Genomic DNA, 13,752 nt, shown 5'->3' with positions numbered 1-13,752 from the left:
CAGCAGGAAATAGAAAACATGAACAGACCAATCACAAGTAATGAAATTGAAACGGGGATTAAAAATCTTCCAACAAACAAAAGTCCAGGACCAGAAGGCCTCACAGGTGAATTCTATCCAACATTTAGAGAAGAGCTAACACCCATCCTTCTCAAACTCTTCCAAAAAATTTCAGAGGAAGGAACACTCCCAAACCCATTCTATGAGGCCATGATCACCCTGATACCAAAACCAGACAAAGATACTACAAGAAAAGAAAATTACAGACCACTATCACTGATGAATATAGATGCAAAAATCCTCAACAAAATAATAGCAAACAGAATCCAACAACACATTAAAAGGATCATACACCATAAGGTTGCAGGATGCAAAATTAATGCACAGAAATCTCTGGCATTCCTATACACCAACAATGAAAAATCAGAAAGAGAAATTAAGGAAACACTCCCATTTACTGTTGCAACAAAAAGAATAAAATACCTAGGAATAAACCTGTCTAAAGAGGTGGAAGACTTGTACTTAGAAAACTATAGAACACTAATGAAAGAAATTAAAGATGACATAAACAGTTGGAGAAATATACCATGTTCTTGGATTGGAAGAATCAATATTGTGAAAATGACTATATTACTCAAAGCAATCTACAGATTCAGTGCAATCCCTATCAAACTACCAGTGGCATGCTTCACAGAATTAGAACAAAAAACCTTACAGTTCGTATGCAAACACAAAAGACCTTGAATAGCCAAAGCAATCTTGAGAAAGAAAAATGGAGGTGGAGGAATCAGGCTCCCTGACTTCAAACTATACTACAAAGCTACAGTAATTAAGACAGTATGATACTGGCACAAAAACAGAAATATAGATCAATGGTACAGGATAGAATGCCCAGAGATAAACCCATGCACCTGTGGTCAACTAATCCATGACAAAGGAGGCAAGGATATACAATGGAGAAAAGGTAGTCTCTTCAATAAGTGGTGTTCTGGGGAAACTGGACAGCTACATGTAAAAGAATGAAATTAGAACACTCCCTAACACCATGCAGAAAAATAAACTGAAAATGGATTAAAGACTGAAATGTAAGATGAGCACTTTAAAACTTTTAGAGGAAAACATAGGAAAAGCACTCTTTGACATAAACCACAGCAAGATCTTTTTTGACCCACCTCCTAGAGTAATGGAAATAAAAACAAAATAAACAAATGGGACCAAATGAAACTTAAAAGCTTTTGCACAGCAAAGGAAGCTATAAACAAAATGAAAAGACAACCATCAGAATGGGAGAAAATATTTGCAAATGAAACAACAGACAAAGGATTAATGAAACAACAGACAAAGGAGGTCAATATCAAAAAAAAATCAACAATCCAGTAAAAAAATGGGCGGAAGACCTAAATAGACATTTCACCAAGGAAGACATACAGATGGCCAAGAGGCACATGAAAAGATGCACAACATCACTAATTAATAGAGACATGCAAATCAAAACTACAATGAGGTATCACCTCATGCCAGTTAGAATGGCCAGTATCAAAAAGCTAGAAATAATAAATGCTGGAAAGGGTGTGGTTAAAAGGGGACCCTCCTACATTATTGGTGGGAATGTAAATTGATACAACCACTATGGAAAACAGTATGGAGTTTCCTTAAAAATCTAAAAATAGAGCTACCATACGACCCAGCAATCCCACTACTGGGCATATACCCTGAGAAAACCTTAATTCAAAAAGAGACATGTACCCCAATGTTCATTGCAGCACTATTTCCAATAGCCAGGGCATGGAACCAACCTAAATGTCCATCAACAGATGAATGGATAAAGAAGATGTGGCACATATATACGATGGAATATTACTCAGCCATAAAAACAAATGAAATTGAGTTATTTGTAGTGAGGTGGATGGACCTAGAATCTGTCATACAGAATGAAGTAAGTCAGAGAAAAACAAATACCGTATGCAAACATATATATATGGAATCTAAAAAAAAAATGGTACTGGTGAACCTAGTTGCAGGGCAGGAATAAAGAGGTAGACATAGAGAATGAATTTGATGACATGGGGTGGGAGGGTGAAGCTGGGGTGAAGTGAGAGTAGCATCGACATATATACACTACTGAATGTAAAATAGATAGCTAGTGGGAAGCAGCAGCACAGCACAGGGCGATCATCTCGGTGCTTTGCGATGACCTAGAGGGGTGGGATAGGGAGGATGGGAGGGAGGCTCAAGAGGGAGGGGTTAGGGGGACATGTGTATGTATATGGCTGATTTGCTTTGCTGTGCAACAGAAACTAACATGGTATTGTGAAGCAATTATACTCCAATAAAGATCTATTTTAAAAAAAAAGGATCATACGCCCTGATCAAGTGGGATTGATCCCAGGGATGCAAGGATTCTTCAATGTATGCAAATTAATCAATGTGATACACCATATTAACAAATTGAAAAATAAAAACCATATGATCATCTCAATAAATGCAGGAAAAGCTTTTGACAAAATTCAACATCCATTTATGATAAAAACTCTCCAGAATGTGGGCATAGAGGGAATCTACATCAACATAATAAAGGCTGGGCTTCCCTGGTGGCTCATTGTTTAAGAATCTGCCTGCCAATGCAGGGGACATGGGTTTGAGCCGTGCTCTGGGAAGGTCCGACATGCCGTGGAGCAACTAAGCCCATGTATCACAACTACTGAGCCTGCGCTCTAGAGCCCGTGAGCCACAACTACTGAGCCTGAGTGCCACAACTACTGAAGCCTGCACGCCTAGAGCCTGTGCTCTGTGAGAAGAGAATCCACCCGATGAGAAGCCTGGGCACCTCAATGAAGAATAGCCCCTGCTCGTCGCTTAGCCTGTGCGCAGCAACAAAGACCCAATGCGGCCAAAAATTAAAATAAATAAATAAAATTAAAAACAAAACAAGACAGAAAAACATAATAAAGCCCATATACAACAAATCCACAGCCAACATCATTCTCAATGGTGAAAAGCTGAAAGCATTTCCTTTAAGATCAGGAACAAGACAAGGATGTCCACTCTCGCCACTATTATTCAACATAGTTTTGGAAGTCCTAGCCAGGGCAATCAGAGAAGAAAAAGAAATAAAAGGAATACAAATGGAAAAGAAGAAGTAAAACTGTCATTGTTTGCAGATGACGTGATTCTATACGTAGATAATCCTAAAAATGCCACCAAAAAAACTACTAGAGCTAATCAATGCATTTGGTAAAGTTGCAGGATACAAAATTAATGCACAGAAATCTCTTGAATTCCTATACACTAACAATGAAAGATCAGAAAGAGAAATTAGGGAAGCAGTCATATTCACCATTGCAACAAAAAGAATAAAATCTCTAGGAATAAACCTACCTAGGGAGACAAAAGCCCTGTATGTAGAAAACTATAAGACACTGATGAAAGAAATGAAAGATGATACAAACAGATGGAGAGATATACCATGTTCTTAGATGGGAAGAATCAACATTGTGAAAATGACTATACTACCCAAAGTAATCTACAGATTCAGTGCAATCCCTATCAAATTAACAATGGCATTTTTTTATAGAACTAGAACAAAAAAATCTTAAAATTTATATGGAGACACAAAAGACCCCTAATAGCCAAGCAATCTTGAGGGACAAAAATGGAGCTGGAGGAATCAGACTCCATGACTTCAGGCTACAGAGCTACGGTAATCAAGACAATATGGTACTGGTATAACAACAGAAATATAGATCAATGGAACAGGATAGAAAGCCCAGAGATAAGCCCATGCACCTGTGGTCAACTAATCTATGACAAAGGAGGCAAGGATATACAATGGAGAAAAGGTAGTCTCTTCAATAAGTGGTGCTGGGAAAACTGGACAGCTACATGTAAAAGAATGAAATTAGAACATTCCCTGATAACATACACAAAAATCAAATCAAAGTGGATTAAAAACCTAAATGTAAGACCAGACACTATAAAACTCTTAGAGGAAAACATAGGAAGAACACTCTTTGACATAAATTGTGGCAAGATATTTTTTGACCCACCTCCCAGAGTAATGGAAATAAAAACAAAAATAAACAGATGGGACCTAATGAAACTTAGAAGCTTTTGCGCAGCAAAGGAAAGTATAAACAAGACAAAAAGACAACCCTCAGAATGGGAGAAAATATTTGCAAGCGAATCAATGGACAAAGGATTAATCTCCAAAATATATAAACAGCTCATACAGCTCAATATTGAAAAAACAAACAACACAATCAAAAAATGGGCAGAAGACCTAAATAGACATTTCTCCAAAGAAGACATACAGATGGCCAAGAGAAATATGAAAAGCTGCTCAACATCACTAATTATTAGAGAAATGCAAATCAAAACTACAATGAGGTATCACCTCATACCAGTTAGAATGGGCCTCATCAGAAAATCTACAAACAACAAATGCTGAGGAGGGTGTGGAGAAGAGAGAAACCTTTTGTATTGTTGGTGGGAATGTAAATTGATCCAGCCACTATGGAGAACGGTATGGAGGTTCCTTAAAAAACTAAAAATAGAATTACCATATGATCCAGCAATCCCACTACTGGGCATATACCCAGAGAAAACCGTAATTCAAAAAGACACATGCACCCCAATGTTCATTGCAGCACTATTTACAGTAGCCAGGTCATGGAAACAACCTAAATGCCCATCAACAGACGAATGGATAAAGAAGATGTATATATACCGTGGAATATTACTCAGCCATAAAAGGGAATGAAATTGTGCCATTTGCAGATATGTGGATGGACCTAGAGACTGTCATGCAGAATGAAGTAAGTCAGAAAGAGAAAATCAAATATTGTATATTAACGCATGTGTGTGGAATCTAGAAAAATGGTACAGATGAACCAGTTTGCAAGGCAGAAATAGAGACACAGATGTAGAGAACAAAAGTATGGACAGCAAGGGGGGAAAGTGGGGGGAGGGTGGTGGTGGTGGTATGAATTGGGAGATTGGGGTTGATATGTATACAGTAATACATATAAAAGAGATATTAATAAGAATCTGCTGTATAAAATATAAAATTCAAAAAAAAACCCCTTGCTTATGATTCCTCATGCTTTCAGTGTTAATATAAGCTTTCTGGGACATAATTTAAACACATTTTAACAGATAATAGCAGGATTTAAAATTCTAAAATCGTTTTGTTCAGCCTGTTGATAAGAGCTATTGTATCTTGCCACATATATAAACAAAGCTGCTTTTATTAATGTTGAACAAAGAAAAATGATCAGTATTGCATCTTTTCATTAAAACCTGGGTAATATACAAAGAGGAGTGCATATGGCTTTTTCCCTGCTTTCTTTCTTCTTTCTTTCTCTTTGTTCTTCTGACTGGAGTTCTTGGGCCTATGTCTTTTTTCCTGAGTTTTTTAGTGTCTGCTCTTGCTAGGTACTGTGTCCACTTATTAGACCTTTGTATTAGTCAGAGTTCTCCAGAGAAACAGAACCAACAGGATATATAGAGGGAGAGAGAGAGGAGAGAAAGAGATTATAAGGAATTGGCTCACTCAATTATGGACACTGAGAAGTTCCACAATCTGCAGTCAGCAAGCTGGAGGCCCAGAAAGGCTGGTGGTGTGGTTCCAATCTAAGGCTGAAGGCCTGAGAATCAGGGGAGCTGATATATAAGTCCCCATCTGAGTCCAAAGGCCTGAGAACCAGGAGAAGACCAAGGTCCCAGCTCACCAGTCAGGCAGAGAGTTAATTCTCCCTTCGTTCACCTCTTGGTCTATTTAGACCCTCAGTGGATTGGATGATGCCACCCACATTGGAGAGGGCATTTATTCAGTCCACTGATTTAATGCTAATGTCATCCAGAGACACCCTCACAGATACATCCAGAAATAATATTTAATCTAGGCACCCTGGGGCCCAGTCAAGTTGACACATAAAATTAATCCATCACAACTTTGTTAATATTATTTATTGTATTCGGCACAGTTCCTGACACACAGCAGGTATACAATAAATGCTTGAATGGATGTGGCTGCAGAGTTGTACACTGCTGCACCTTTGTAAACTACTTCAAATCACTCTTGCAGCTAAAGAGAAGGTGTAGGGGAGAGTTCTTTCCGCCAGCAAGAGTGGCAGTATAGAGGAGGCAGACCTTAGGTTAGAGTCAGTGCCCAAGTCAGAAGTTGTATGTTGTTAAAATTGCTGAAATCCCTTAATTTTTCCATAGCATAATGAGAGGCTTTTAAAAGAGACTTCTGGAAACAGGCTGGCCTAAGAACCGTAGGTCTGCTTCTCCCATCTCATGCTCACTCCTTGGTATGTGCTCGTTAGGTTGTATTTCAGGGACATTGCCTACACTGTTTTAAGCCCCCTACTCGCTACCACCAAGTGACATATAGTGAGATCCTGCTGAAAAACTGGTGTGTAGTGGTTAGAGAACATCACTTGTCAGGAGTTGTGGGTCTTCCATTTGTTAGCTGTGACGTTGGGCAAGACTTAAGGCTCAGAAATGATAATAGCAGTAGCAGAACCAGCTGATGTTTGTTGAGAATTTACTATGGCTAGATGTAAATGCTAAAGATGGATTTCTCTTATTTAATCCTCATAACAATTTTATTAGGTAGATACTGTTATAATTACCATTTTATAGATAGGGGAAATGGCACTGGTGCTAGCCCATAGTCATATGGATGGTCGACCCAGGATTTGAAATCAGCATTTTGCTTCAGAGCCCCAGCTCTAAGCACTAAGTCATGTGCTTTGCAGGATTGTTATATTTAAGTTAGTTTAGGACATTTAAAGTTGTAGCCAGTGTTTACTAGATAGAAACTCCTCAATAAATCTTAGCTATTACCATATAGATTCTCAGCCCTATCAGACTTAATAACCCTTTTTTATAACCAATAATTTATATTCCATTTCTTTTCTATTCTTAAATGAAATTTGTATATAATGTAGCCTACATAAACACATAATTAAAGAAATCACTATAATATACACTTGCAATGTAAAGGAGAAATGAAAGTAATTTATAGTAAAATAAGTATTTCAAAATGTAAATGTTTGGGCATGATTACACTAGAAGACAATATAGTAGATGCTTATATTTACTTATAATGAACATTTGGATTTTTAAAAAGATCAGCAGCAGCAATTTCATACTAGTAGTATTTGAAAACAAAAAAGTAGAGGTATGGTGGATGCTAGAATAAAAGCTATTAGGAGAAGCTAGAACAGTCTTATTTGTATATGGCCTTACCATAGTTCCTACATGAATGGCTAGAGATGCATTCAGAAATTGTATGGTATGTATGTTGTGTGGAACTATCCTTTCCTTTGCAGTACATCGAGCACCATTGGAATCCATCTGCTAAATGGCAGTAATGTCCCTTTCTCATTATGACAACCAAAAATGCCTCCATAGGGGCACCCACCCCTAGGGGGCGATGTTAGCACCTTTGCAAGCACTACGTTAGAAAGTTATTAAATGTTTGTTGAGTGAAGAGTTGGCTTGAGAAGTCCATAGACTTAGCATTTGACATCTTGGAGCTTATGGTCTTTTTTGCTAATTATACGTTGTATAATTACAGAGTAACATTGATTCCTGCAGACATCATACAAGTTATTGTGTACATTTTAGGGGAGAGAATAAAGTAAGTGATCCTTGAAGGATTAGAGGAGTATAGGAAGGCATCCTAAAGTAAAATTTTAATTTTAACTAAAGTTGATGTAGGAGTCTGCTGATATTGTATAGCAAATCAACTTGGTTACAAAATATTTTATTAGAAATTGTCTTTACCAGTGTTTGACCTGGGGTAGCATGCCATATTTATGATTCATAAAGTAAGTTGACCACTTTTTAAAAAGTAAATAAATGATAAAAATAAGCCTTGTTCGTTGCAGAAAAATTGAGAAATACAGAAAACCATATACATGGAAATAAAAAACTGGTGACAAGTAATGTGAAAAATTTATTGGTGTTTTCTTCCAGGATTTACTCTATGAATATTTATTTTTTCTAAATAATTGAGATATATCTGTGTATATATATGTAATTTATTTTCTTGCTATATTTTTATTTTATATTATCGAATTATTTAAGAAATTTGCATTCAGTTTTGTGGACTAGATAATGCATTTAAAAATGGCAGGGACTTCCCAGGTGGCGCAGTGGTTAAGAATCCGCCTGCCAATGCAGGGGATATGGCTTCGATCCCTGGTCTGGGAAGATCCCACATGCCGCGGAGCAACTAAGCCCGTGCGCCACAACTACTGAGCCTGCGCTCTAGAGCGTGTGAGCCACAACTACTGAGCCTGCGCTCTAGAGCATGTGAGCCACAACTACTGAGCCTGTGCTCTAGATCCCGTGCTCCGCAACAAGAGAAGCCACCAAAGTGAGAAGCCTGTGCACTGCAATGAAGAGTACCCCCCTGCTCGCCGCAACTAGAGAAAGCCCGCACGCAGCAACAAAGACCCAACGCATCCAAAAAAAGAAAAAGGGCACAAAATTCTCAGAAGTTACATATATGGTATTATCACCTACTTTTCACCTAACGTTATCTTTTTCTGTCACACGTATTCTTATAAAGGGTAATGCTCAGTGACTCCTTGAACAGATATAGCATGGTTTAAATAAATATTGCCTTGTTGGATATTTAGGTTGTTTTTATGTTTTAGATATGAATACATTTCTATTTGAAATGACTGTAATAAATTGTCATCTACAATAGTTTCCTTCAGATATATCCTTAAATGTGTAATTCTAGATAAAAAAATCACATTTCTTTTTTAGAACTCTTGAAATGTATTGTTAAATTATGTTCTCAAAAGATCGAGCCAGTTTAAATTAGCACAACAGGTATATTGGTATGTCCACCAAATTGAATTTTTTGTTTGTCTAATGACCAGCTTTATAAGCTAAAAATAGCATCGCGTTTTCATGTACCACTCTGATTGCTAGTGAAACTCAGCATTTTTTATATATTAATTGACCATTTGTTATTTTTTGTAAATTTTTTTGTATTAATTTGTACTGTCTCTCTTTTAGTAATAAGTTATGTCATATTATACTGTTTTCCCCAGATTTTAAAACTTTAGTTCTTTATGATATTTTTGACATTTAGAAGTGTTAAAGTTTTTTAAACATACCAATTCAGTGTCATTTTTCAAACATGAATCATCTTTTTTCTTTTCATCTACTAATCCTTCAAGGCCCAGTTCACATTTCACTTTCTCTGAGGAGGCTTTTCTTGAATACTTCAGTTTACAGTAATAGGTATTAGATATTACACTTATTGTCTACACTTTTGATTTAGTACACGATCATATATATGTATTTCCTATTTATATGGTTCGCTAACAAGATCGTAAGGTCTCTGAGAACAGAGTTCATTTTTCTTCTATAGCATTTACCTTGAGACTTTGTGTACTAGACGTATTGAATAAGTGAATTTTGATAATAATGAAATGACATTACATCATTAGTGCTCATGACAAACATTGACAAGCATTTCCTTTTATATTATCTCCCTGGATCACAAGCAAATGATGTAGATAGGATAGGGATTTTCATTCTCATTTTTATGGATAGTTGATAGTTAATTTTCATTATGAATGTGAAAAAAGGTATGAGAAAGAAGCATAACTCTTCTTTTTAAAAACCAAATAAAAGAACAAACTCTTTTGTAGTAGAAGTATGTCATAATACTATGGTATTGCATTCATGAATATGAAATGAACTATTAATATCCATGCCTAGTCTGAGAATTTATTTTTGTTTCTTTTGCAGTGCCATACAAATTATATTCCTGTCTGTGGATCAAATGGGGACACGTACCAAAATGAATGCTTCCTCAGAAGGGCTGCTTGTAAGCACCAGAAAGAGATAACAGTAGTAGCAAGGGGACCATGCTACTCTGGTATGTGTGATATTCTTCTGAAAAAATGTTAGAAATGGTTCTCCCATACTTTTAAGAGGAAGTTTCCAGTCAGAGCTTTATTCCCAAAACTGCTGTATGGATTTGGTGATGATTATGTGGGGAATGGGGGAGCTCTTTTTTGCCTCCATTTCACGTTGCTTTTTTTTTTGGGGGGGGGTACACGGGCCTCTCACTGTTGTGGCCTCTCCCGTTGCGGAGCACAGGCTCCGGACGCGCAGGATCAGCGGCCATGGCTCAGGGGCCTAGCCGCTCCGCGGCACGTGGGATCTTTCCAGACCGGGGCACGAACCCACGTCCTCTGCATCGGCGGGTGGACTCTTAACCACTGCGCCACCAGGGAAGCCCTCACGTTGCTTTTTAACCCCTGGTAGTCTTGTACTGACTGTTACTTCTCAGGACGTTTTTAATGCTTAATGCTTTTTTTTGGTGGGGACTTTGCATATCTTTTGCCTTATGGTTTGAATATAAGACAGGATAAGATTTGGGGTGGGAAATGCTATGGGATCCATTTTGTTGATTTTTATCTTGGGGGATGGGGAAGGAGTGGGGAGTATCCATAGGAAGTCATTAGTGGCATCTCAGGATGTGTCTCTGTCCAATCTCTTTTCTTTTTATATCTTCTCATTTCTGTTTGCTAGCCCTAGTCATCCACCTCCCCCAATTGTTTGTATTTACTTCCTTGTCTTTTCCTTCCTGAATTGGTAATGGTTAATTTTGGAAGACATTAATATTAGTATCTTACTTGCGTTTGTATTTGGGGGCAGGGATGCAGAGTGAGGTATTGTAATAGAATTATTGTACGAAGGTTAGCAGTAAAGGTGGAGACTATTCTTATACGATTACTCCATTTCCTTTCTCTCCTTGTATATTACAGTGCCTATGTTTTTATTGGGGCTCCATTACATAAGTGTAATTGATTGATGGTCCATGTGGTTGATCTCAAACTCTGGGTACACTAATACCACATGACTCAAAGCCCCCACTCTGAACTGTGTGGTTGGTATTTCTGGTGTGGCCAGCCCCTGCCCTAAGAGTATTGAGTGTGGCCTGTCCCACCCTAAGGTCTGATGTGGTCAACTCCCTTCCTAAACATCGATTGCCTTCCAGAAGCTGAGGGCGAAGGCCAAAACTCTCTTTGGGCAAGGCCAAATTCTTTTCCATACACTAAATAATTAGATGCCCTTAGGCCAATAGACTATCATTTGATATGGTTCTTATACACTTCTCTAAGTACATTATGTTTCACAGACTTAATTTAGTAATTAAAAAGGAATATGGAGTTCTTTATAATCCCAAATTAATTATGCATCCTTTATGAGAAGTTTAAGACACCAACTGCTTTGATAAGCAGTGAATATTAAGCATTGGGAGGCAGAGTGGAAAGAGCTGGAAAGAGCACTGCACTAGGGTTACAAGACTTGGCTTTAAAGTAACTCCAGCTCTTGTTTACTGTATGACCTTACACAAGTCACTTAGCTGCTTTGAGCCCCAGTTACATACCTAAATTGTGATGGATGTCATCTCCTGGGGTTAAGTGAGAATTGAATGAGCTAAGCTATAAGGTGCTATATTGATTTTGTTATCTTCTGGCTGGGGCCAGAGTTGTTCATGTCATTTGGTCTGGTGTTGGTCCTATTCCCTGTGCTAGGAACAACATTCTCCTTTGCTTATTTGAGAACTTTTTTATGCTTTAAGATTGAGCTTAAGCCTTTTCTACTCTGTGAAATCTTTCTTCTCTGGTATCTCCTGGCAGAGTTTATTCACACTTTGTGCATATCTCTATGTAAATATCGTACTGTTTTTTTTTGTTTGTTTGTTTTTTTATCGTACTGTTTTTCATTTATCCAACACATCTGCCTTTGGCCAGATCCTGTTTCTCAACAGGAAAGTACTATATCCTGCCTAGGGAGGTATATCATAATCCCAGGGTTGGGGCAGGGGAAGGCATGTATCCAGTGAAAATATGATTGACAAGAAGAACTCAACCTCATTATCAGAATAGTCACAGTATATTTAATTTATTTCAGAATTTTAAATGACCCTTAAGGAAGGTGTGAGATATTATATTTATTAAAATTGGACATTAGTTGGAAAAAAGATTGGGAGTAAGTATGTCATGCACTGGAACTGTCTTATTTATCAGTTTATATCTACCTTTTACTGATTATGTGTATGTTGTCTAACACATAATAAGTACCCAGTCAATGTGTATGGAATAGAAGGGAAAAAGAGAGTTTTCCTAAGCAAAGTTTGGTAATAAAAATACTTCTGAGTTCCCTTTTTCCTTGTCTTTTTTTCTACTCTTTTACTCTTTCTTTTCCTCTTTACTTTCTCAGAGAAGATATAATTATTTTATGGTTGATCAATCAAAATGAATACAATGTAAGACTTTGTATAAAATCCCATGAAGAGTTGAAGTGGATGCTACATAAAATATGTATTTTTTCCCCAGTTCTTCCTGTTTCTACCACGTTTGGGACTTTTATTATAGTCTGCAGGAGATTGAAGGGAAGGGGGGAAGGGAGCGATATTGTTGAGGGTGTCTCCCACTCTAGAGAACTATTTGAAGAACTGGAATGGATTCTCTAGGAAATCCTCCTCCCTAGAAAGTGCTGGGTAAAGTGTTAAGTTCATCACTTGCCATCTCTGTTCCACACTTATGATACCACACCATTGCCCTCTTTTCAGCATGCTCTGCGCCATATGTTGGTTCTTTTAGGATTATAAAATACATATTTTAAATTAATTACATTTTACTCTGGCTTCTTGCTGGTAACTTTGAGGGAGGCTCTTTAATTTGACTAGTAACAAGTTTCTCACCTACACCTTGGTGAGATTCCTTCTGGTGAGGTTTCCTAGAGGAAGTTAATTTCATCAGTAATATGAAAACCTCAACCTTGAGCTTCTTTCCTTCTAAACCTTGGGGCTTTTCATATCTTTTGGCTTTTGGCTGTTATCCACAGATTTAATGAAGAAGATTTTTGGAGCAAGACCCAAAGCTCTTCTCCTCCCTTTCTAATAAAAGCAGTTTATTCTTTATTCCTTTCAAGCTTCAACAAAATTAAAAATTTCTTCTACCTTTTAAGTGAGTTATTTAAATTTATTTCTATTTAGCCATTTACTTTATAATATTTATTGGTTTTTACTCTGTACAAGGCACCTGGGTATTTCCTGAATGGGCTACAAAGATGTATGAGGTATGGATTATGTGTCCAAGTAATTTATATTTGAAGAAAGGTACAAAATAAGTATATAAGAATAAACTGTTAGATATCCAGAAAAAATGAGAAAAGGGGCTACATGAGAATGGATATCACAGTTTGATTTTATTTATTTATTTTTGCGGTACGCGGACCTCTCACTGTTGTGGCCTCTCCCGTTGCGGAGCACAGGCTCCGGACGTGCAGGCTCAGCAGCCATGGCTCACGGGCCTAGCCACTCCGCGGCATATGGGATCTTCCTGGACCAGGGCACGAACCCATGTCCCCTGCATTGGCAGGCGGACTCTCAACCACTGCGCCACCAGGGAAGCCCCACAGTTTGATTTTTGATAAGAAATTTTACTACTTGATAATATGAGATTTCCAGTAAAAGTATTCATATTCATTCTTTATTTTTCTTCTCAGATAATGGTTCTGGATCTGGAGAGGGAGGTAAGTTTCAAATACCCCTTAAAAAAGTATTTTTTTTCTTTCACTTTTTAAAAACAGCCCTATTGAGATAAAATTCACATACCATGCAGTTTGCCCATTGAAAGTATGTAATTCAGTGGCTTTTAGTATATTCACAGAATTGTACTTTCATCACCACAGCCA

The 13,752-nt window shown here is 37.5% G+C and overlaps 1 protein-coding gene across 2 annotated transcripts in view; it reads left to right on the top strand.

Moving 5' to 3' along the window:
- The window catches only part of TMEFF1 (transmembrane protein with EGF like and two follistatin like domains 1), a 92,680-nt gene that overhangs the window by 32,686 nt on the left and 46,242 nt on the right, over positions 1–13,752 (top strand). For both annotated transcript variants that reach the window (XM_067743805.1, XM_067743806.1), the window contains exons 3-4: positions 9,787–9,916; positions 13,564–13,590. In XM_067743805.1, the coding sequence (XP_067599906.1) occupies positions 9,787–9,916; positions 13,564–13,590 (157 nt within the window). The remainder of the gene's footprint in view (positions 1–9,786; positions 9,917–13,563; positions 13,591–13,752) is intronic.

The sequence above is a fragment of the Pseudorca crassidens genome, chromosome 7 (genome assembly GCF_039906515.1).
Source record: "Pseudorca crassidens isolate mPseCra1 chromosome 7, mPseCra1.hap1, whole genome shotgun sequence".
Classification (NCBI taxonomy): domain Eukaryota; kingdom Metazoa; phylum Chordata; class Mammalia; order Artiodactyla; family Delphinidae; genus Pseudorca; species Pseudorca crassidens.
This window is presented reverse-complemented; position numbering and strand designations above follow the sequence as displayed.